The following is a 25,078-nucleotide window of genomic DNA, read 5'->3' on the forward strand; positions in this document are numbered from 1 at the left end:
AGGACAGATATCATATGTTTTCACTGATACATAGATCTTGAGAAACTTAACAGAAGACCATAAAGGAAGGGAAGGGGAAAAAATAGAAACAGAGAGGGAGGGAGGCAAACCATAAGAGACTCTTTTTTCTTTTAATTTTTTTTAATGTTTATTTATTTTTGAGACAGAGAGAGACAGAGTGCAAGTGGGGGAGGGGCAGAGAGAGAGGGAGACACAGAATCTGAAACAGGCTCCAGGCTCTGAGCTGTCAGCACAGAGCCTGATTTGGGGCTCGAACCCACGAACCGTGAGATCATGACCTGAGCCGAAGTCAGACGCTTAACCGGCTGAGCCACCCAGGTGCCCCAAGAGACTCTTAAATACAGGGAAAAAACTGAGAGTTGATGGGAGGGGGTGGGGGAGAGGGGAAAATGGGTGATGGGCAATGAGGAGGACAATCATTGGGATGAACACTGGGTATTGTATGTAAGCGATGAATCATGGGAATCTACCCCAAAAATCAAGACCACACTTTACACTTTACACACCGTATGTTAGCCAATTTAACAATAGATTACACACACACACACATGCACGTGTGTGCGCACGTGTGTGTGTGCATGTGTGTGTGTGTGTGTGTGTGTGTGTGTGTGTAAAAGAAAGTTGGGGGGAGCTTCTTAGATGAAGTTTTTGATCTGGCCCTTGAGAGATTAGTAGGATTTTATCAGAACATTTTGGATAGAGAGGAGAACCTCACACGTTCCCAGAGTTCACCCGTGAAAAGTGGTGTGTGCAAGGCTGTGGGCTGTGGTTTGTGGCTGGCAAAGATGAAGGGAGATAAGGCCAGTAAAGGCAGACTGGAGAGGTTGTGGGAAGAAATGGGTAGGTAGCTTTCTGATCTGTGATCCACACTGAACACCAAGCATTGAGGCCATTTTTACCTTTATCATAAAAAAGCTTTCATGATAGAATTGTGATTTCCCTAGCTGTGACCTTAAACATTGATTATACTAGACAGTCCTGCCTGGTTGTTTCAAGTTCCTTTATTTCTGTTTCTTCTCTTTGCATGTTGTATGTTTAAACTATAGCAGCTGGTAGATGGAAAGTTAGCACCCATTCTAGCTCATTTAGACTCTAGCTCTGGGCAGTTACTTGCAATGCTGCTGTGCCCCCATCTCTGAGGCATAAGGCAGCCTTGTTATGTTTCCCTAGTCCCCCATTCTGCCTAACTTAGCTTCTAACTCAGGAATGGTGCTGAGAGATAGAGAAGGCAACTGGCCTAGGTCTGACATCCTTGACGGGGACAGGGGAGTAGAACACAGAATGACCTCTGTGATGAGGCCAGGTAACGTCCTGAACCCTGCTTCTTAGGGATCGTGCATCAGAGAGGCTTATTAGTCACTCCCAGCTCTGTGTCCAGGTCTTTTCTTGCCTGGCCAGACTGTGCTTGCTAATATATCCTGTGCATTCTACTTGCCAAGAGAGGCAGGTGGACCTGGGCAGAGTGCTGGAACGAGCACACTCTCCAAGTTCTGGCAGAGGGTTGGACAGTCCTGGACCAGGAGGAGGCACCAGAAGCACCCACCATCCCTCCATCTCTGTCTCCACTGGGGGCCATGTTTGCAATTTGGGTTTATCCTTTCGAGGAGCAGGGAGAAATGGTCTTCAGGTATTTATAGGCAAGCAGACTGGGAGAGTAGAAACCTAGATCTTAATTTCAGTTTTTCCATGGAGAGGCTGTGTTTCCAGGACAGCAACTAAAATTCTTGGGGTTCCTGTTCCCTCGCTGTTAAATGAAACAATTTATAATTTATTCACTTTTCTTTCTAATTCTCTTATAGGATATTTACTGGGTGTCCCCTGGATGGCAGCCATGACCTGCATTTTTAGAGATATAAAGAGGGAATGAGACATGGTCTCTGCCCCCCCCCCAGTCTGTATTCTAAAAGGGAATGGGCAGACAAATAAACCAGCAGCTCCTGAATAGCTGATAGCCTTCTTATAGTCTCACACAGGACATGCTAGGAACCCACAGGAAAGGGGACCTCTTTATATTTGGTGTATTTTTTTTTTTAATTTTTTTTCAACGTTTTATTTTATTTTTGGGACAGAGAGAGACAGAGCATGAACGGGGGAGGGGCAGAGAGAGAGGGAGACACAGAATTGGAAACAGGCTCCAGGCTCCGAGCCATCAGCCCAGAGCCTGATGCGGGGCTCGAACTCACTGACCGCGAGATCGTGACCTGGCTGAAGTCGGACGCTTAACCGACTGCGCCACCCAGGCGCCCCTATATTTGGTGTATTTGAAGTCAATTGAAACCTCAATTTTTCTAGCCCTTTTGTTTTGTCATTCACATGTCTAAAAGGAAAATAACAATTCTCTGAACATCTTAAAAGAACTAGTAGATCTTGGATAATAGTTATTTTTCCTTCCCCTGACTTTCCTTTGTTATTCCACTTTTTTTTTCCATGTTGGAGAGTTTGTTCCTTAATCAGCCCATTTCAGACCACTTACCCCGTGTTCTGGATTTGCCAATTACTATTTTCTAAATTATCCTCAAAAGCACCTTGAGCAGTAAAATTCCATTCTCTGCTTCTTCTAGCAGCACAGTTCTTCTGGCCGTTTCTATCAACCTTTAACATCCATGACCCTCTGGCAAGCTGGTTCTGTTGCAGATTCCTGGGATCCACCCCAGAGGTTTTGGTTTAGATTGTCTCCTGTAGGGCCTGGGAGTCGACATACTGTTAAACACGCTCATGACATGATTCTGATCCAGATGGCCCCTTCAAGAACACTTTGAGGATCCCTAACCTCAGATGGTGCTGGGATTATAGCCAGCAGTTATATCCTCATAGGCATGAAGAAAGAGCCTTGGTGTTGGCGTCTGGAATTACCCTGTTGTAAACAATACGTGATGATCACGGCAGCTGGGCTGTCTTAAGGCTGGAAACAAGAACATATAAGTAGGGCAAACATGTCTTTCCCTTCTTTCTTCCCCTTTTTTTAAAAGTAAAAAAAAAATTAATGTTTATTTATGTTTTCAGAGAGAGAGGGACAGAGCATGAGCAGGGAAGGGGAAGAGAGGGGGAGACACAGAATCTGAAGCAGGCTCCAGGCTCTGAGCTGTCAGCACAGAGCCCGACGCGGGGCTCGAACCCACGAACTGTGAGATCATGACCTGAGCCGAAGTTGGACACTTAACCGACTGAGCCACCCAGGCACCTTTTTTCTTCCCCTTTTGACTTTCAAGACAAAATCACAATAAATTGTAACTCATCAGAGTGCTTTCCAAGTCAAGATAACGTTCACTGTGTTACTTGTTGGGGTGAGAAGGAGAGATTCATAAGGAGTAGTAGAAATTGTTTGAAACCTGTAAGGATGTTCAGAGAATAGAAACAAGATATGGCTATGAAACAACAATTAAATGTTCTATGTAGTTCCCAGAGCAAGACAGGGATGTGTGGGCATTCATACTAATGTCGATAAAGAAATTTGTATTTCTTGTTTATTTACCCTCTCACATTCACTCCACAGAAATGGAAGAGTTTCCATGTGTGAAGACAGTGGTTCTCAAAGCTTAGCATTATTTATAATCACCTGGAGAACTTACACACACACACACACACACACACAGAAGGTCCCGGGCATTGGCCCTTTATGAAATTGTCCTCATGATTCTAAAGTACATGCGGTACTAAAAACCACTGCACTAGATCTGAGCCTTCCCAAATGGAACATGCATATGAACCATCTGGAGAGCTTGTTAAAACACACATTCCATATTTCTGACAAGCTCACAGGTGACGCTGCTGGTTTGCGGACCCCAATCCGATCAGCACTGCACTATGCTAAGCTGTGGGGGATTTACAGATAAATAGGACACAGCCAGCCCTGACTAGCCAGCCCACAGTTTTAGGGGAGAGGCAGATATACACGCAGATTGTTATTTTGATATAATGTGCCGAAAGCCCACGATTGTCTGATTTAAGTCTCCCAAAGAAAGTGTTGTTGGAACCAAAAGGAAGGTGTTCTGAATAACAGTAATTCATGATAGCCATACTTTCGGTTCCATGGAGGAAAAAATTAATTATAAAGGAGAGAGAATATGAAGAATTAAACAGTTGTAGTAACAATAAGAAGGAGAGAGTATAGAGAAGAACAAAGAAGGCTTACTGTGTCAAATCACGTACTCACAACAGCCAACATCTTGGCTGGGGAAGCCCCGTGGTGAACAGCCCAGTTGGAGTGCCACTTGAGGGTCCTGGGCAGAGTGTCCCCCCAGAACTCAGATGAGACTTCCAACTAACTTCCCACCAGGGCGATGCATATATGACTCATGTGTGGTTTAGGGCTAGTCGCCAAGTTTGCCTAAGTGCAGTCCTGAGGGAGCTGTTTTTTCTGTTTCTCTTATTGTATCTGACAATCTTAGGAGCCTGGGCATCCGCATATACCTCTTCCCTCCCTGGTCTATTCCATGGGGCCAGCCTGGTCTGGCTCAAGTAGGTGAGGCAAATTAATCCCATCAGGAACAGAAGGGCCAGTTCTGATTCCAAGGCCAGATATGGAGCACAAGCCAACTAAGCTTTCCATGATTGTGTGTGTGTAGGCTCTGGGCAGAAATGCCTGACAAGTCACACAAACAACTTCTATACAGAAGAGAAGGTACCCCTAGTGCTGAGGAGTGACTGAGGGCTGCACAGAAGAGGCCATAGTTAAGCTTCATCTTGGGAGATGAGTTGGATTCTCCCGGGAGGATGGTAGAAAGGGGGTCAGGAAAGTCATGCTAGAGTGGTGCTGTCCAATATGGTAGCTGCATCATCACATGGGGTTGCTGAGCACTTGAAACATGCTGTCCAGATTGAGGTATGCCATGTGTGCAAAACATACACCAGGTTTCAAAGATGTACTGTGAATTAAATGATGGAAAATAGCTCACTAATAATTTTTATGTTGACTACATGATGAAATGATAATACTTTGGATATTTGGGGTTCAATAAAATGTGTTACAATCCATTTCACGTTTCTATAGACTTTTTAGTGTAGCTACTGAAAATCTGTAAAGGTTATTTGTGGCTTACATTGTATGTCCATTGGACGGCACTCTTCTAGACTGGAGGAATAGCAGGTACATCAGCACAGAGCATCGCTTTTCTATACTGTATGTGACACTAACCACCCTCTTTCTCAACCTGGCTCCCACACGTGGGAGCAAACCCAGTGTAAGTCGGTCCCTGTTCTTGTTTTGATGTAGGAATCTCCACTCCGGTCCAGTCCTGGCCCTTCTTTTTGGGAGTCAGACTTCCAGATTAAGCTGAAGCCATTGAATTATCTCTTGCCCTGGCAGGGTTTAAACAGGGCAAAGCCAACCAGTTTGGTTAAAATCATTGTGAACCCATTTCTTCCATACAATTCAGGATTCAAATGACTTTTTCTCCCATTGTCTTCTAGAAATCATTTTTCTCAGAATGTCCCCTGTGATCCTCCCTACACCTGACCCAACACATATTCAGATACACACATATACACACCCATATCCTCCATCCAAAAGACATTTGGGTATCAATAGAAAGTTCATCACCTTGATGCCATAAGAGTTCAGAGTTGAGTTGGAGAATTAATTCTGCCATTTAGAAGCTGTTTGACCTTAGATCCCTTCTCTTCCAGTGCTTTATATATTATAAAAAATATATAACCGTATATATATATATATAGTTATATAACTATACATATTGTAATCATAATATATGACTAACAAATATAAGAAGTATTTTTATAACATTTTTTCATCAATGGACTAAAAAAGGTGTTATTACAGAGTAAAATTTATAGTGGGGAGGATTTCAGTTTGGTGAACAGAAAAGTAATAATTAAGGGTATCCAAAAATGGCTAAGGCTATTTTGTGAAGTACTGAGTTTCTCTTCATTAGAAATTCTCAAGCATAAGCCATTTGGATGTATCATAGGGATACCATAGTAAGTGAACCTGGATACAGGCAGAAGTTCTTTAGCATCTAGACACATTTGAAATTTCTAGAATCAAAATCTGTAGCATATATGCCACCATTTCTTGTCCTGGTGCCATCAACACCTGCCATCAATCTATCACCGCACCTTCTCACTAAGCCAAGATGAAGCCTAGTACTTTTTAAAAAAATGTTTAAGTTTATTTATTTTGAGAGAGAGAGAGAGAGAGAGAGAGAGAGAGAGAGAAAGTGCATTTGCAAGCGTGAGCCAGGGAGTGGGAGCGGGGAGGGGCAGAAAGAGAGGAGAGAGAATCCCAAGCAAGTTCAGTACTGACAGTGCAGAGTCTGACATGGGGCTCAAATTCGTGAACCGCAAAGATGCTTAACCAACTGAGCCACCCAGGTGCTCCAAGCCTAGTACTTCTTAACAGACCTCAGGGAATCCTAACTAATCAAATGGTCTTGGCACCCAATGCAAAACTATTAACCCTATAGCCTAAACTTCAGGTTCTAGATACATAGAATATTGGCTCTTAAAGAACCTTGGATTATTGACTAGTTCAGTAATTTTAAACTGTGTAACTCTGAGCTCTAGCAGTGTTCTAAGAACTCAGAGGCAAGATGGGGATGGGGTGTGGAGTTAAGCCAATGGGACTGCTGAATTCTTGACTTACATTCAACTAGAAATGGTGCACTAAAGTTCATTTTCTATATTGAGAAGATAGGATCTTCTTTGCTAAAAGCGTTCCGAAGTTTTTTTTTTTTTCTTTTTTTTAAGTTGAAATAGAAAAGGTACTTTGAAATTGCATCACTTTCAAAAAAGTACTAAAATATATAATAACTTTCTCAAGGCCACGTAGATAGCTGTGGATGAGGACTGAACCAGAACATGGATTCTTGTCTAATTCTCAGACTGATTGTCCTTCCATGATTAAAAAAAATAATAGTTGGGATCATTGGTCCTGCTGTTAATATGCCTGTGTTCTAATCCTGGTTCTGTCATTTCCCAGAAGCTGTGGAACTCAGGCACATCACTTAATTGTTGTGCCTCAGGTTCCTCATCTATGAAATGGGGATGCTAGTAATTGCAACTCCTTATTGGATTGTTGCAGGAACTAAATAAGTTAATACATACAGCTTCTGCAACACCGGAAGACATAGAGTGAGCATTGAAAAATACCACTTCTTGGGGCATCTCGGTGGCTCAGTCGATTAAGCCCCTGACTTCGGATCAGGTCATGACGTCGTGGTCTGTGAATTCAAGCCCCGCATTGAGCTCTTTGTCGACAGCTCAGAGCCTAGAGCCCGCTTTGGATTCTGTGTCTTCATCTCTCTCTCTGCTCCTCCCCTGCTTACACTCTGTCTCTTTCTCTCTCAAAAATAAATAAATGTTTAAAAAAACTTTTTAAACAATGTTACTTCTTGTTATTGTCATCATCATCATCATCGTCATCATCTAGTCATCACTGTCACTGTCATCATCGTCATTATCATCATTATTGTCATTGTCATCGTCATTGTCATCATTTTTATCGTCATCATTGTCATCATCATCATTATCACCATCATCATTATCACCACTGTCATCATCATCGTCATCATCACTGTCATCATCACTGTTGTTACCATCTAGTCATCATATTCAATCAGGCTCAGTTTATTTGGCAATTGGAGTGGAAAGAGCTCTGGATGCAGTACCAGGAGTCCTAAGATATTCAAGGACATTGTGATTTCTAAATCTCTATAACTGCCATATTCCCCCTATGCCATAAGAAAACAGGAGACACTAGAATTCTTCGGGTAATTAGAAGTTTCACAAAAACTCTAAATCCATAAGCACAGTAGGCAGGAATGGAATAAGGTAGGTAAGCTACCTTTTTCTTTTTTTTTTTTTTTTTTTTTTAGCTTTCTTTTTAAAATTTTTTTTTTCAACGTTTATTTATTTTTGGGACAGACAGAGACAGAGTATGAACAGGGAAGGGGCAGAGAGAGAGGGAGACACAGAATCGGAAACAGGCTCCAGGCTCTGAGCCATCAGCCCAGAGCCTGACGCGGGGCTCGAACTCACGGACCGCGAGATCGTGACCTGGCTGAAGTCGGACGCTTAACCGACTGCGCCACCCAGGCGCCCTAAGCTACCTTTTTCAATTTGTTGATTTTGTTTTCAGTACCTACCATGTCTGGAGGGTTGTGTAGGCATTTCCAGCATGTGGGTGCCCTGCACACAGGTTAGCCCCACTCCTCAATCAAGGAAAAGGAGGCTTGTGGAAACTAAATAACTTTTCATAGTTTCTTGGATCTGCTGGTTTTTACTTGTTTGCATCTGAGAGTTAATGCTATTATTCAAAATAAATAGCTCCTGGGCATTTCTCTAAGAGAGGACCCGAGGAGCTGATTTGCTTTTTGTTCACAATTTAATTCACTTTTTCAAACTTTGACAACATGTATATTACCCAAAGGGATGGAAGTTGAATGAATCCAAGGAAAGTTTCTTTCTCCGAGGTGGTAAGAGGCATGATGGCTAGGATAGTTTGAATATTTAGTAATCTCAAAGGCAAACCATTGCCACAAGTCACAATATCACTCAACATAACAAAAGTGTTTAGGTTTTTTAATGTCATTCAATTCAATTTAACTAGCATTTACTGGGACTTTATAAAGTTAGCTTAGGAGACAAACAAAGATAACTAAGACTTCATTCCTACTTCTGAGGAGGTGACCCTTTTGGAAAGGTTTGACAGAGAAAGAAACACTGGATATAAATGGATGAGAAACTTGCCTTGCTGGATGGGGAAGTTAGAGACTGCCTCCCTAAGCCTTACAGAAATCCTGGCAAAAATATATCTCCTTAGGAATAAAAGAATGCTAAGGATGTCAGATAATCTCCTTCATACTCTCTGTCTATATTCTCCAGTTCTCAGATCTTCCTCTGTCCAGCGCAAACCCCAAGCATGTTCACTTGTGAATATCCCATTTTCCTCACTGGTCTGTGATTCTTCTGAGAATGTTCTCTGGTTCCTGGAAGTTCTCTGAGTGCCTGACACTTGAAGCTTCACTATACTCCTTGACCCAGTGCAAAAAGGAATGAATCAGTCAGTCTGAGACCACCCCTTCTGCTATATGAGACCTTTAGCCCAATATCTGCTAGGTGAGAAGGTGTCAAGGCCGGACTCACTAGGGAGATGTTCTTATCTTCCCTAAAGGGTCTTCCAGCAGTAGAACTAGTTAAATTGAGCCAGATATTTCTAACGTTAATGAGTAGATCCCTCTATTGACAGCGCAGGGAACAAAGCCTTTGACTTTTAGCTTTTGTAAGTGGAACAGTGACTACACCAGCTCTTCAAAACACATTAGGAAGACATTTGACATTTAGAAATACGTTAATCATCAGGGTAATGATTGACTCTCAACCCCTAGGGAAATCACTCTCTAATTTTCTTACAGGGATATCCAAATGAGTTCTTCATTCAATCTGGTCTTTCTGATTTTTCATTTGAGAACATTTCAAAGGAAAGGATAGTAAATAAAAGATTAAGAATATGGATTAATCAAAGCTAATCCATTAACATGTGATTATATAGTGCCTTCCATGAGCTTTGCCTACCTAAAAGGCCATGTTCAGTTTTCACTCCCTTTTTAGGAATTTCCTTCTCACATAATATACTTCTCCATCTTGTCTACACACAAAGGCTGCCTTCTCCTTCAAGTCCTCCTTGGTTATTCAGGCTCAGATTTTTTTGTTGTTGTTGTTATCTGCACACCCAAAGCACTTGAAGAAATTAAACAGGGGTATAAATTTGGAATATGACTTTACTAGTAGGACCCGTGATACGGTCTTTTGACTCTCCACAGACAAACAACATTACTTGTTATTAATGGAGGGTCTGAGAGATGCCGAGTGTTAAATTCCCTTCCTTCTCTTTCCATATTAAGAAAGAGGTACCATCTATTAGTCTTTTAAAATGTATCCAATGATATGCTAAGCATTTTTCATACATAATCTTATTTAATACTGATGACAGTCCCTGGAGGCAGATACTAACTTGCGGGTATTTCACAGATGAAGAGCCGTGCTACTCACTCAAGGGTCATAAGCAAGTAACAGGTACAGGACTTGAACACAGCCCAATCTGGCTTCAGAGGTCTTGCTTTCAAATACCACACTATGCTCAAGAGCTCTGGACCCCTGCCATCTTATCAGGCGTTTGGTGTTATTAAAAGCAAATAAAAAGGCCACAAGTATTAGAAGCCTAGCTTGGGATTCAAGTTAAATGATGAATATCCTTCCGTTTCATCTTTAAATCTCCATGACTGTACCCAGCTTCATTTCAGGATAACGTCCAAAGCCCGAATCTGAGAACTTTTGCAAATGTGAGGCTCTTGGTGTCCCCTGCTCACTTTTGACACCCTGAGTCCCTCGTCACCCTCGGTCACTTCCATCTGGTAGCCAGGCCTGCCCGGTAATTGACTCTCCCCTTTTTCTCTATTCTGAGTTTTCACCAGGCAGTGGGTACCTTAGCACTTACTATCAGGTCTCTGTATGTTTGAAAAAAAAGAGCATTGAGACTTCCAATATATGAGTCCAGCTAAAGACTGCAAGTCCCCTGAATTTTAAGTGGATTTGAAAAACTCATTTCAGTGCTGCTTTCCTGTTAAATTGGACCTTTCGTTCCATGCTGGGCAGTAGCAAGTAGGGGGAGAGCCAAGAAGTAGGATGAGTTTGGCACAAGAGCTCACCTGCTGTGGGCCAAGGTTTAGGTAGGTTTTGATTTTGTTTGGGGTGGCCTTGAATACACTTGATTCTTTTTTTTTTTTTCCCAAAGTGTCCAAATGGGAGAGTGAATAGTAAACAGACAGTAGAAAATGAGCCTGTGGGGGGGCGGGGGATAAGCAGATGTCCTCCTGTGCGTACCTTTGATTAGCAGTATAAGGAGCTTTCTGAGACACTGGCTGGCAAGAAGGAAGCAGGTTGTCATGTCAACACTTGTGGTTTCTTTATGTGTATTTACTGCAGCTTTTCACTGGCTTTTAGTGCCTTATTCTAGGAGAAAATTACTAAGGCTTTGTGGGTCCAAGAGTATTCCTGGTGGGCAGGCCATGTGCTGCTCGGCACAGCCTGTGCTCTCGGCCTTCCCTCGCTCTCACACCCAGAAGTGGAAAGCCAGGCCATTCTTAGCTTTCTGTGTGCGCAGAGACAAAGAGGAAGTCAAGGGCAGGCTGTACGTACAGAACGGTGAACAAGCTGGGTTTGCTAATGGGGCAGGGAAGAGGGGGAAGAAGGTCTCTTCTCTGGAGAGGAAGGTAGGGACCAAATTACAGAACAGGTGACATGTTTGGATGTAGGCTTGTTTTGTTTGGCTTTACGGTATTTGGCCCGCACCCTATTTTAAATGTAGAATAGCTGTCTTTTTTTTTTTTAAATCAGGCAATTTCACATTTAAAAAATAGAAACAGTTAGATTTATTATAAGACACAGAACGTCTTACTCCTGTGTGCCAATGATGAACAGACACTGAGGAGCTTCTCCTCCATGAAGAGTCAAGTGTTGGCCATTTCACTGCAGTCCCCACCGTTCCCGAGTGCTCCCAGCCGAGGCCGTGTGCCAACTGCTGTTTGTCATCTTCACCCAGCTCATTTTATTCTTACACGTTACTTGTCTGCCTCCCTAGGCACTTGATTTTATTCGGCTTCTTGTAAAAAGCCTTCTGTTCTATAGAACGACGTTTGGGCTTTGTCCCAGGGCACTCAGAACTGTTTTGAAGCTGGGAGAGACTAGGTCAGGTTTAGGTTTTAGAGATGACTCTGGCTCCCTGCCTCGGGTCCATCCGGTTCCCAGTCCATCATGTACATGCAGGCTAGTCGTGAAATGGATGCAACAGGCCACACGGATGAGAAGGACTTGTCCCAGGCAAGTGGCAGGGCTTGTGGAGAGAAGAGGAGAGACTAAGCATGTCAGAGGCAGGATGGTCGGGGCTGGGAACCAACGGGATTACATGGCGTATGGAGGAAAGAAAAGTTAAGAGGCTTGTGCTCACGGGCGGGTGAAAAGACTGCTGATGGAAAGAAGGAGGTCCGTGTTTGACATGTTTGGATTAAGAATACCAATGCAAATAGGCTTTGTTCAGCTATGGACGTTCGGGAAGTAGGGATGTAGCACATAATGAATTCATTTTTACCCACATGTGTTTGTTACATTAGCATCATGTTTATACATAAATGTGTGGAATGGCTAGCTGCAAATAATATGAGTAAGCCCCTTCCTAGTCAGCAGGTCCTTTTGATTCAAAAACCTCTGTCTCATTCACTGTTGTATTCCTCGTACCTAAGCAATACCCAGTATATTGTTCACACACCAGAAAAACTTGTTGAAGCCATCAGTAAATTAGTTAATTAACGATAAACAGGGAGGGGTGCCTGGGTGGCTCAGTCTGTTAAGCGTCCAACTTTTGATCGCGGCTCAGGTCATGATCTCATGCTTCATGAGACTGAGCCCCATGTCAGGCTCTGTGCTGACCGTGCAGAGCCTGCTTGGGATTCTTGGTCACCCTCTCTCTCTGCTCCTCCCCTGCTCATGCACTCCCTCTCTCAAAGTAAATAAATAAACTTAAAAAAAAAAAGATAAACAGGGATAATTAAACGTATTCATGTTTTAACTCAATTAGCTTTTTTCTTATTTAACCTGTTTGCCTTTATCTCGGCTGCCTGCAGGCTCCCCTTCCCTGTCACCCGTGACACCTGTGCACACATTCAAGGGAGCAATTGCATTAGATACATGTAGTAATAAACATGGTTTTAGGTGATAACAAAGACTTCTCTACTTTTTTTTTTTTAATTTTTTTTTAACCTTTATTTATTTTTGAGACAGAGAGAGACAGAGCATGAATGGGGGAGGGTCAGAGAGAGGGAGACACAGAATCTGAAGCAGGCTCCATCCAGGCTCTGAGCTGTCAGCACAGAGCCTGACGCGGGACTTGAACTCACGAAATGCGAGATCACGACCTGAGCGGAAGTCCGGCGCTCAACCGATTGAGCCACCCAGGCGCCCCTGAGACTTCTCTACTTTTAATACTGAAATGACTCCTACTTCTCATTTTCCCCACTTACTACTTTTAAGTACTATTCAGTTATAACCACTTTATTATTTATTTAGTTTTTTTTAATGTTTATTTATTTTTGGGAGACAGAGACAGTGTGTGAGCAGAGGAGGGGTAGAGAGAGAGAGGGAGACATGGAATCCAAAGCAGGCTCCAGGCTCTGAGCTGTCAGCACAGAGCCCGATGCAGGGCTCCAACTCACAAATCACAAGATCATGTTCTGAGCCAAGGTCGGTTGCTTAACCGACTGAGCCACCCAGGTCCCCCAATTATAACCATTTTAAAAGCAAATGTACAGGGACACGTGGGTGGCTCAGTCAGTTAAGTGTCTGACTCTTGGTTTTGGCTCAGATCATGATCTCATGGTTTGTGGGTTTGGGCCCTGCATTGGGCTCTGTGCTCACAGCACGGAGCCTACCTGGGATTCTCTCTCTTTCCCGCCCTCGTTGCCCCTCCCCACCATCTCAAAAATAAATAAATAAACATTAAAAAAAATAATAAAAGCACATATATACACAGGTTTCTTTACAGAGACTTACCTGTAGTTTTTCCCCAGTAACAAATAACTGAATAAATTATCTTTCTTGGATGACCCTATGGTCATAATTGGGATGCATTTTAGAGTCAGAGATTTTCCCATTCAGCAACAGCTTCTGCTGTCATGTTCCTGGTTTGCTTGAGGGGCTCTTGACCTGCTGAGATCTTTCGAAGATTTTACAAGTAATTATAGAGGATTTATAGGTTTTATACAAGTAATAGGTGAATACATTCTTATTGTAAAAATAATAAAAATGTATATAATATGGAAAGGAAAGGTCTCACTTCAACACTATTTCCATTCTTTTCACCCAAAAGTTATCATAGCTAATTTTTATGGGTTCCTTTAAAACTTTTTCTTTGCACTGTGGCACAAACCTACACATTTATAAAGGCAAGGTTTTGGGGGGACATAATTGTATCATACTACCATACTGCCAAATAATTTTTTCAAAGGTTATTTGAAAAGGAACAAGGATTCTAGAGAAATCAGGATGTGGATGTGTCCATATCTACTTAATATTTTTTAATGTTTAGTTTTGAGAGAGAGAGAGTGTGCACATGATGGGGGGAGGGTTAGAGAGAGGAGACAGAGGATCTGAAGCAGGCTCTGTGCTGACAGCACAGAGCCCCATTCAGGACTTGAAGTCATGAACTATAAGCTCATGACCTAAGCCGAAATCAAGAATTGGTTGCTTAAGTGACTGAGCCACCCAGGCACCCCTCTAGTTAATTTTTTTAATTATAGCATAGCATTCTGTAATATGTGTACCTTAGTTCATTGACATGTTCAGGGACCTTTAGCCTGTTTCTGATTTTTCACTGCTATGAACAATACCCCAGTGAGCATCTTTGCTCCTGACTCTTTGGGAAAATATACGAGTGTTTCTCCAGAAGACATTCCTTGCGTTAGAATTGCTGGTATAATATATGCACATTTAAAATTCTGATATTTCAAATTGGTTCTTCCAAAAATCTATACCAGTTTACCCTTTTGTCAGTAGGATGTAAGATTAACTCTTTCTTCCACTCCTTTGCCTCATCTAGATATTGCCATTTTTTAATAATTATTACAAATTTTGTGAACAAGAATGAAATCTCGTTGCTTTGAAATGTATCACTGATTTCCCATGGGGTAGAGCCTTGTGTACTGATGAGAGCTTTTTCACCATTTCTCTTTGCGTCTAAGTGTCGCTCTCCCATTTCAGATGCTCACTACCTCACCTGCAGGATCCAGGAATGTGCTGAGACCACTCGGAGTGGGCCTTTTGTCCGCTCCATTGACATCAGTTCCTTGGTTGTTCAGGATGAATATATCTTCATTCAGGTGAGTCCAGAAAATGCATTCAGTGGTAGAGGTGGGGGTGCTTAGGTGAAGTCAGGAAAATGAGGGCAGCATTCCCGAGGTTGTGAACACGTGGAGCTGGGGTGAGTCTCTGCTTTGGTGACCCATTCTCTGGGGGATCCAGGACTTCTGGTGAAAGATGAAGGTGTTATGGGTCAGTATCACGGATGGGGTCTTTAGTGGCCCACCGAATCCTCAGCTGGGTTGCTGTTTTATTATACCAAAAGGGTTTTAAAATGACCAGGATTTGGACTAGGGCTTGGAAGTTTCTTAGAGCCACATCTCCAATGGATCTGACTTTCAGTAGTTTATCAAAGCCATGATCCATTGCTGTCCAAAGTGACCAGTCTCATTTGGGAGTAAGAATCCCCAAGAAATGAAGCATCTCTAGGATTTTCTTTCTAGAAAAATGTAGAGCTCCCTAAATCTTGCCCTCCCTTTACAGTGCTGACCACTCCCTGATATGTCCTGAGTCTAGAAATCCTTCACTCCCAAGAGCTCTGACTCACGGAGAAAACTAGGTGTGACTCACATTTTTAGGCAGAAAAGGGAAGCCTTGTTTTAGGTGTTGAGTTTCACTGGAAGGAGATGCAAAGAAGAACAAAAATGAGGAAAAGGAAAAGGTGATGCTTCTGCTCCAGAGTGACTTACAGTGTGTGTGTGTGTGTGTGTGTGTGTGTGTGTGTCTATGAGTGTGTGTAATCATACTTGACCTTTGAGAGCAGCATTGATTTCTCCCACTCTGCTTTCCCACCCTTCTGCTGCCAGTTGTGTTTGCAGGCTGTTTCCTATAGGAACCTTGATCTTTAGACTCTCCTGAGTTTACTCAGACCTATGCACCTGAATGACTTTCTCTGCCCCACTCCTGTTTCTTTGGTCCAGATTAGCCCCGTTTCCCGGGAGCTGGGTATGCCTCTCTTCCTCTGAACCACTGCAGCTGTTCTTGTCTGCTATTCCCTTAGCACATTGGACTATTAGGAATTGTTACTTAAATATTAGTGGATTTGTCTTCGTCTTTCCAAATTGCATTTTATACTATCTGAGGGTAGGGACAATACTTTATACACAAATTTTTCTCCTCATCCTTGGCCCTAACAGAAAGCCTTTGAAAATCCAGGGTGTTCAGTGACTACTTGTCTTACTGGTAGATTGTAGATGTAGGAGTCACTTCTTTTTAAAAATCAGTTGTGTAGACTTTTGAGGTCTGAAACACATGACATGTAGCCATCCACTCAAAAACCAGCTTGAAAAAGGGAGGGAAAGAGAGGTCTGTGTGGCTCCAGAAAATCCCTGTGTCTAAGTTTGCGTAAAAGCCAGAATCTCAGAATATTTTTGTCTAAATCTTGGCAGGTCATTAGCACTATTATTGCCTTATTCATGAATATTTATTGAACACATACAATGCAAAGTAAAGTCAACAAAGTATTAGGCATGACTCTGGCTCTCCCTAACTCTTGCCCTTGGCCTGCTTCTCTTTGCACCCAGTATATACCATCTTGGGTCTTAAGTACTATCTCCATGTTCTGATGAATCTCAAGCCAGGGAGCTATAACCTCTGCCCTGGAAAGCAGACCTTCTTGTCTAATAGTCATCTTGATATCTCAACTTGGATGTTCCACAGCTAGAATAAAATCAACATGTCCACCTTGATCCTGATGCATTGGTGGCATTACCCTCTACCTGGTCACTCAAGGTAGAAACCTGGAAATCTGTCTATGACAACAAATTCAGTGAATCCAGGTCCCTGCTAATATCACCCTTAGTCTCAGATGGTTTTTTTTGTTTTTCATTCCATTCCCATGGTCCCAGTTTAAGGCTTTATTATTTCTTTATCTCTATTTAATTTTTTCAAGGTAGAAGCACAGAGATGATTTATGAATTTACCAATCTTATTGCCCTTTCCTTAATGCTAATACTGCATATAATGATGAACATGACAGGACCGTTTCTGGGAAACATGACTTAGAATTTTAAATGTTCAGATTTTTTAAAATTCATTTTTCCTTTTATTGCATAAAGTTTTCTGTAACTCTGCCGGCAGACATCCAGATTTTTTCCCTAACTATTCTGAAGTATCTTTTTATTATTATTGTACTGCAAGCCAGCAAAAGTTTTTTCTTTGATAAGCATCAATTTTTATTTTGTTTGAAAGAGATGGGAGTTCCCGTTAGTCAATAAAATTTTATTGACAGCCTGCTACGTTTCAGGCCCCTGTTCTAGGAGCTGGGGTTAAGACAGTGAACATAATAAAATTCCTGCCCAAGTGGTATTTATATTCCAGTGGAAGACATGGGAAAATATGTATATAATATATACATCCATATATACATAGGTATGAAAAGCCTGTGAAACATTAGTGGTTGAGATGCTGTGGTTTTGAGTCCAATGGCCAGCATTTATCCCAGCCTTGACAGGCCACACTTTAGCTGGGTGGTCTTGAGCTATACTTCATTTGACTTATCTGTAAAAAGAGGACAATTGAGTACTTAGTTTATTGGTTGCTGGGCAGATTATGTTTGTTAATTACATTTGTAAAACACAAAAACAGTGCTCTGTAAATGTTGCTCTCTATCTTTCTATCTTGTGCTATCATCTATTCATCTATCTACCAAATATATTAGATGATGATAATGTTTTAGATGAAAATTAATGAGGAATGTGAATGTTAGACATCTGTGGATACTACTATTTTTTTTTTTTAAGATGACCTGAAAAAGTCTCATTCGGTGAGTGGTGAACCAGAAGAGGGTAGCAGGAGTCAGCAGTCAGATGGACACGTGGAGCCAGGTGTGTTAGGCCCTGTACTTTCTTGAGCCCCACATGGCAATGTGTCGGGAACAGGTAGAGATTTGAGGCTGGCTTTAGGAGCAGAGGTGTTGGGAAAACTAGGGCTGAGGATATAAGTTGGAAGCATGTCAGCATGTTGATGTCACTTTTGAGTTGCAAAATTGAAGTCATCAAGGGAATAAATATAGACAGAAAAGAGAAAGAATTCATAGACTAGGGCAGAGGGCACTCTAATATTAGGGAGATGAGAAGGAGGGAGTAAATGAGACCTAGAAACAGAGTTTAGAGATAACCACAGAAAGACCAAGGGTATTAGATTCCAGGAACTTGAAGGCTGTTTTCAGATTTTTATTTTTTTTTTAATTTTTTTTTTAACGTTTATTTATTTTTGAGATAGAGACAGAGCATGAACGGGGGAGGGTCAGAGAGAGGGAGACACAGAATCTGAAACAGGCTCCAGGCTCTGAGCTGTCAGCACAGAGCCCGATGCGGGGCTCGAACTCACGGACCGCGAGATCATGACCTGAGCCGAAGTCGGACGTTTAACCGACTGAGCCACCCAGGCGCCCCTGTTTTCAGATTTTTAAAAAGAAAACTATGAGAGAGATGGGAAGCAATGGAATAACAATGCCCCAAATAATGCAAAAGGCCAATACCCTTGAGAAAAGCATGGAATTTCATCAACCACCAAACACAGATTAAATGCTGTTATTTGCAACTATCAATTGGCTAAATTTAAAATAAGGTAAAAGAATGTGAGTGGGTTACATATGAACCGCTGCTCATACTGAAGGTATAGTTGTGTATTGTTTGGCCATCAGTATTTAATGAGTCCTTTCCTTCTCATAGGTGAGTTTGGCCTTATGCATTGATCAGTATGATAGATGTGTCTTATTTCTGACAGTGTATGCTTAGCTTTTAGTTAAAATTGCTTCTTTTTTAAAAAAGTCATTGTATGATCTCTTTTCCTGCTTTCCTGCCTCTGGGTTTCTTTGATAATTTTGAATATTTGTTCTAGCTACTTAGCTTTATGAATATAACAGCAAATCTTCTATTTCTGGATAATATCTATTGATTTCCTTTTGTGAGCCGTGATGCAATTTCCATACATTTCTCTTTCCTCCCCTCTCTCTTAGATTCCTTCACCACTTGTTTTGGGTTGGTCATATTATCTCTTTGTTTGCTTTTCTATCTTCAAATATAATTCTCTTAGACTTAAATATTTTACGAAGTACTGTTGAACAAAGGTAGAAAAAACTAGCCTGTGTTTATGACCTGTATCCAATTCTAGTTTTGTTAATTAAATCATTCAGAGCATTTACATTCTGCTGTGAATGATCATTCCTGCATTTATTTTGATCTTAGTTATTTGGGTAAATCTAGTTCCTTTCTGTAGTTTTTGCATTTTTTTCTTGGTTGTCTGAAGTTTGTCCTTCAGTTTTTCTTTTTTTTCTTTTTTAATTTTTTAAATTATTTTTTGAGAGAGAGAGCGAGAGAGAGAGAGAGAGAGAGAGAGCATGAGAAGGGCAGTGGCAGAGAGAGAGAGAGAGAGAGAGAGAGAGAGAGACACACAAAATCTGAAGCAGGCTCCAGGCTCTTAGCTGTCAGCACAGAGCCCAATGTGGGGCTCCAACTCAAACCTGAGCTGAAGTCGGACACTTAATTGACTGAGCCACCCAGGTGCCCCTGAAATTTGTCCTTTAGTAATGTCTTCAAGAAAGGTAAATTCTTTTAAAAAAATGTTTATTTATTTTGTGAGAGAGAAAGAGAGAGAGAGAAAGAGGGAGAGAGAGAGAAAGTGTGAGAAGGGGAGGGGCAGAGAGAGAGGGAAAGAGGGAATCCCAAGCAGCTGACAACACAGAGCCCAATGTGGGGCTCCATCTCATGAACAGTGAGACCATAACCTGAGACAAAATCAAGAGTCAGATACTTAACTGACTTAGCCACCCAGGCATCCCACAAAAAAGGTGAATTCTTGAATGTTGTAAACAGTTTCCCTCTTTAGGTTTAATTTCCTTTTTTAAGCTATAAAATGCATGTATTATTTGCTTTCCATGATAACTTTGCTCCATTAACTTACTGAATGTTACTGTGTCAGGCCAGTCTGATATTTCCCTTTTGGGTATCTTAATTTTTTCCCCCTTGATACCTAAAAGTCCTTTTTAAAAATATTTATTTTTAATACTATTTGCTTTGTTAATGTATGTTCTGTGGTTGATCATACTGTGTGAGTTTCTTTTCCTGAAATGTAAGTCTCATTCAGTTGGTTCAATTTCTCCTTCCTTTTTAATATCTCAGAACTTTCTGTTGCTTATATTTTGAAACATATATTTTATTTCAGTTTAATTATTTTGTTTCTCTTTCTCCAGGACATTTAGGATGTGTGCAGTAGACAGGAAAATCAAAGGAGAGTCATTATTTTTTTTCCCCTTCTAATCAGTTTTAACTCACTGAGCAAAGTGATATTAAAAAAAAAAAAAAAAAAAAAAAAGGGTGCCTGGGTGGCTCAGTCAGTTAAGTGTCTGGCTTTGGCTCAGGTCATGATCTCACAGTTTGTGAGTTTGAGCCCTGCATCAAGCTCTGTGCTGCCAGCTCAGAGCCTAGAACCTGCTTCAGATTGTGTGTCTCCTTCTCTCCCTCTGCCCCTCCCCTGCTCATGCTCTGTCTCTCTCTGTCTCTCAATAATAAATAAACATTAAAAAAAAAAATACTGGAAAGTCTTACCCACATTATCCCTGAACAAGTATTTGGCAGTGTCCAGGCTCTTTTTTATATTTTTTTGCTGCTCTTGTTGAACTTATTTTCTGAACTTTGCCAGCTTATATTTTATCACTTTTGTTGTCCCAACGTATCTATTCTTAGCTCTTGTATTTCTACTTTGAAGTCTTCTCTTACAGAGGTAATCTCCTCATCATACAGGCTATTTTTAATCATAGCAGTATGGGCACAATTTTCATTTGCTTCCTGGAGGCAGATTTATTTTCTGAGTCTGCTGTTTTTTCTGTCCCTTTCTCTCTCATTTGGCCATAGTATTTTATAATCCCTGCAATATTTTCTTTTATCTTTAGGTTCTTAACCATCATTCATTTTTTTTTATGGCATGAGCTCTTCTGGACTATTTGAGGAGATTCTTCTTGGTGACAGACCAGAACTCTTTCAGCTTAACAAGAATCTTCTTTGTTTCTCAGTGAGGTTCCATATAACTAAAGATAGTTTGTCTGTGAATGAGTTCTTTACAAAAGGTAAAACCACCTGGCTGCTTCTTCATCCAGCCACACCTCTCCAACTTCTCGTCATTAGCCAGCTCTAAGAATAAATAAACTGCCAATTCCTGGGCCACAGTCCCTAGGTTCCAAATAATTGATTGTTAGTTTTGCTCCTTGGGAAATGTCATCTTTGGAGAATGCTATTTCTCTAGCTTGATCTAAGATTTGTAGCTGTAGGCATTTTTTGCCCTGGTGCCTGTCGGTACTCTGTTTGTTCTTCACTGAATTTGGCTTCCACATATATTGTGTTTCAGGGTTATATTTTCATTGAGTATTGAGTTTGTATTTTTATTTCTTGTTTTCCTTGTTGCTTTAGGGTGATTTATGAGAGGAAAAGGGAAACACCATTATTACTTGGCTATTTAAAACCATTTATAAACCTTAATCATGTATTTTCTGAAATGTCACAAAAGCTTGCAAACTGATTTTCTCATTCTGAGACCAGCAACCCCCACCCCCAATCCATTCACAACACTACTTTCAAAGTAATTTATTTACAACAAAAATCAATGTTCCTGTCTTCAGTGGCTGCTCATCACCTATAGGTTAAAATCTAATTTCCTTAACATTGCCTACAAGGCCCTGTACGATCCGGATCCTGCATACTCCATTAGCTTCATGGGAATCCCCATATACCTTCCTGGTTATATTTTACCCTCCCATAAACGATAAACCTGTTTGGTCTCCATACACACATCATGTCATCTGTTGCCTAACATGCCTTTCTTGCGTTTTCCCACCTGCTTGGAATGTCCCTTTACTGGACAAACTTATCCTTAGATTCATCTTAGGCATTGCTGCCTGTAGAAAGTCTTCCCTGGCATCCTTGATCAGGTTTGGACCAAGCCCCTTTGCTGACTACTTATCCACGTGTGTTATGTCTCCCCAGCCAGGTCTGTAAACTTTAAGAGGAACAAGACTATGTCTTATTCATCATTGTTTCTCCTGCACTTAGCATAATGACTGGTACTCAATAAATGTTTATTGAACTGAACTGAACTGAGAAGATAAGACACCGTCCTTATTCTCAGGGAATGCGGTTAGTTATCTTTTTAAAGCAAGGGAATCTTGTTTCCCCAACTAACAATATGAGACAACTTTGGGTAATTGCCAATTGTTCACCGCACAAGAAATGACCGTATGTAGGATGTCTCTGCATTTTTATAAAACTGCTGTCCAACAATTATCCATTATGTTATTCAGTACCCTTTTCATATTCATTCATTTAAATATATTAAAATACAGTCAGCCCAGTGGGGAACACAGACAGCTAAACAATTATTATGTAGCATGATGAGAGCTGTGTTAATGCAAAGCACATGTTGCTCTTAAAGCAAGTGGGGGGAGCTTCGGAAGGAGGGTCTGTGCAAGCTTTCCAGCAAGGGAGACTAGGAGTACCAGCTGGGTAAGTGAAGGCAAAAGAGCATTCCAGGCGGAAGGGAGGCAGGGATGAAGTTAAGAAAGTACGAGAAAACAATGCCAGGGGATCTCTTTGTCCAAGGATAGGTGTAGTTGTGGGAGGGAGTGAAGTGGCAGGGCTGTCAGGTAGGACAGTCCTGGGGAGGTGAACCTTTTCTGTTTCCTTTCATTAAATCTAGGTAATTGCGCGTTTCCCTCTTTGTAGTGCTAAAAAGCTCACAACTAAGTTTTGTGTCAATTATAGCAGCTTCCCTGCATCAAATTGTGTGTTATTATTCTTCCTTTTCTCCTCGACTGCTGGCCATTTGTGTTTATGTGGCTGCTTTCCTTTATCTGTTGATTTGTTGTTGTGGCCTATTGCTTTTGTTTTAATTATTGGAAGCCACCTCAGAGAAATGTCTGAAATCAGTGCGAGTTTTGAATCTTTCTTGGAGGGGATGGGTTTTGAAAATTGAAATGGGCATCAGGAAAGGCTTTGTGGGGAAGGCGAGATTTGGACTGCAGTGCCTAATGTCTATCTCAGAAGCAAGGAAAAGGCAAAGACTCCTCATTCTGTTCATGGAAGTAAGCTGCCGCCGAAGGCTTTTGGGAGGGCAGAAACTCCTCAGAGCAACAGTAGCTTCTCACTCCAGGGTGTAAACCCACAGATTTATATGTGAGCAGGGCATCAGGCCATCAGGGTAGGTGGCGTTCTGCCGACCCTGCCAGCAAAAGCTACTGAAAAGAATGATCTCAAAAGCTGTAGTGCAGGGAGGCTTGGGTCCAGCACGCCCCCTCATGGGTGACCTCTCTGGGGAGTACCGCTAAGGTAGAGCTGGACATTGAGAACTGTGTCTTTTCTGAAAGATGCTTGCTGTCACTCCATAGTTGGGGTCTCAAAGGGGAGCCTTGTACAGCCACATTATTTTCTTTGCCTGCAGTTGGAGCAGCTACATAACAATAGGAGGAGCATAAAGGACTTTGGTGGGTTTGTTTTTTCATAACTTTAAGGGGTCTATTCACTTGAATTTTCTAGTTTTGTAGAGTATTGGTATCTTTTATTTTGTTTTAGTGCCACCAGAGACATACACCTGAGGAAGAATCTTACGGAAAAGGACGCCAGTCCATCCCCTTCACTCTTTCTGGCTCCTCCTCCCCCCCCCCCCCCCCCCCCCCCCCCCCCCCCGCCCTGCTAAATGTGGTTCTTGGCAGTTTTTACATGGAGTCTTAGGTAACTTGTCTCAGGAGCTATGGAAAAATGGAAGAGGGTATCTGGCCCTCTTACCCCCTCCTTAAATAGCACACCTCAGCTTTTGTTTGTTCTGTATGTCAGGGTTCTTAATACTTTTTGCATCTGACGAAAGCAATCTGCTGCTAAGAAATGTTTGAAACTGCCAACTTTTTGTAGCACTGTTGGTTCCATGGGTCACAGTTCAGGCTTTTTGGGTGTGGACAACCGAACCATTCGGGATTCATGTGACATGGATCCATTTCCTTTCTCTGCAGATTAATAAATGTTATGTGTGTGTTTAAGGCATAATTGTTTACCCATTAGTGAGTCATATACAAATGTATATGCACACATTTGAGAGTAAAGTTAATAACGAAAAACCCAGGTAACTACTTCATAATAAACTTCCCATTAATTTTGCATTAAAAAATTCACCCTTGGGGCGCCTGGGTGGCGCAGTCGGTTAAGCGTCCGACTTCAGCCAGGTCACAATCTCGCGGTCCGTGAGTTCGAGCCCCGCGTCAGGCTCTGGGCTGATGGCTCAGAGCCTGGAGCCTGTTTCTGATTCTGTGTCTCCCTCTCTCTCTGCCCCTCCCCCGTTCATGCTCTGTCTCTCTCTGTCCCAAAAATAAATAAACATTGAAAAAAAAAATAAAAAAAAAATTCACCCTTAAAAAACTTTACCCTCCTAAAGGAAAGCTCCTCATGCCCAGTCATTTCTTTCTTTCTTTTTTTTTTTCAACATGATTATTTTTGATCTGTATCTTGTGTGTCGTTGAAGGGTCCCTATACTACTCATGTGGCTCCTACAGTTCAGAAGAGACCCCGAAGGTTCTGCCTCACCTTTTATTTTTCTATTGACAAAGAGGTAAAGATAGTCATCTTGATGGTTTTGCTTGAGGGGGCCTAGTGTTTGATCTCCAGCTTTCAGCCGAGCTGAAGATGTACAGAACACTGTGAAATTTGTTAATCTGTCAATGCCTTTTCTGTGCAGGGGGCCTGGGGGCCTGGGGTTTCATAGTGAAATCAAAAGGAGCTAATCCTTCCCAGAAGAGCCCTTGTTTTAATGGGAAAGCGTCTGCCTGAAATGCCTCCGTTCCACATGGATAAAAGAGAAATCGGCTTTCCTCTGTAGGGGCAGGGGGAGAGAGATAAGTTGGTTTCTGTGTTCTGAGCCAAGAAGGTTGGAAATCCTGTCTTTTCTCCTTATGGAGTAGCTTTTCTAATGATTATCCTGGAAAATAGGTAGTTCAGCAGTGATAGCAGTAAAATCCCTTCAGTGATAGGATTGATACCCTGGCTATTAGGAGGTATGATGAAGAAACAGGAACAGAGCCCTAGTAAGCCATCGTGAGAGATTTGTGTGTCTTTACCGAACTATGCAAAGCCTGGCCTCATCCTCCCTTCATGGCATGGGAGGTGGCCTTCAGTGTAATGAGGATTCATTTCCTCATTGAATAAAGTTTTATTGTGAG

The 25,078-nt window shown here is 41.8% G+C and overlaps 1 protein-coding gene across 2 annotated transcripts in view; it reads left to right on the forward strand.

The window, feature by feature from the left end:
* The window catches only part of SORCS3 (sortilin related VPS10 domain containing receptor 3), a 593,451-nt gene that overhangs the window by 434,054 nt on the left and 134,319 nt on the right, over positions 1 to 25,078 (forward strand). For both annotated transcript variants that reach the window (XM_045438831.1, XM_045438829.1), the window contains exon 7: positions 14,785 to 14,903. In XM_045438831.1, coding sequence (XP_045294787.1) covers positions 14,785 to 14,903 — 119 coding nt within the window. The remainder of the gene's footprint in view (positions 1 to 14,784; positions 14,904 to 25,078) is intronic.

This window comes from Leopardus geoffroyi, chromosome D2 (assembly GCF_018350155.1).
Source record: "Leopardus geoffroyi isolate Oge1 chromosome D2, O.geoffroyi_Oge1_pat1.0, whole genome shotgun sequence".
Classification (NCBI taxonomy): Eukaryota; Metazoa; Chordata; class Mammalia; order Carnivora; family Felidae; genus Leopardus; species Leopardus geoffroyi.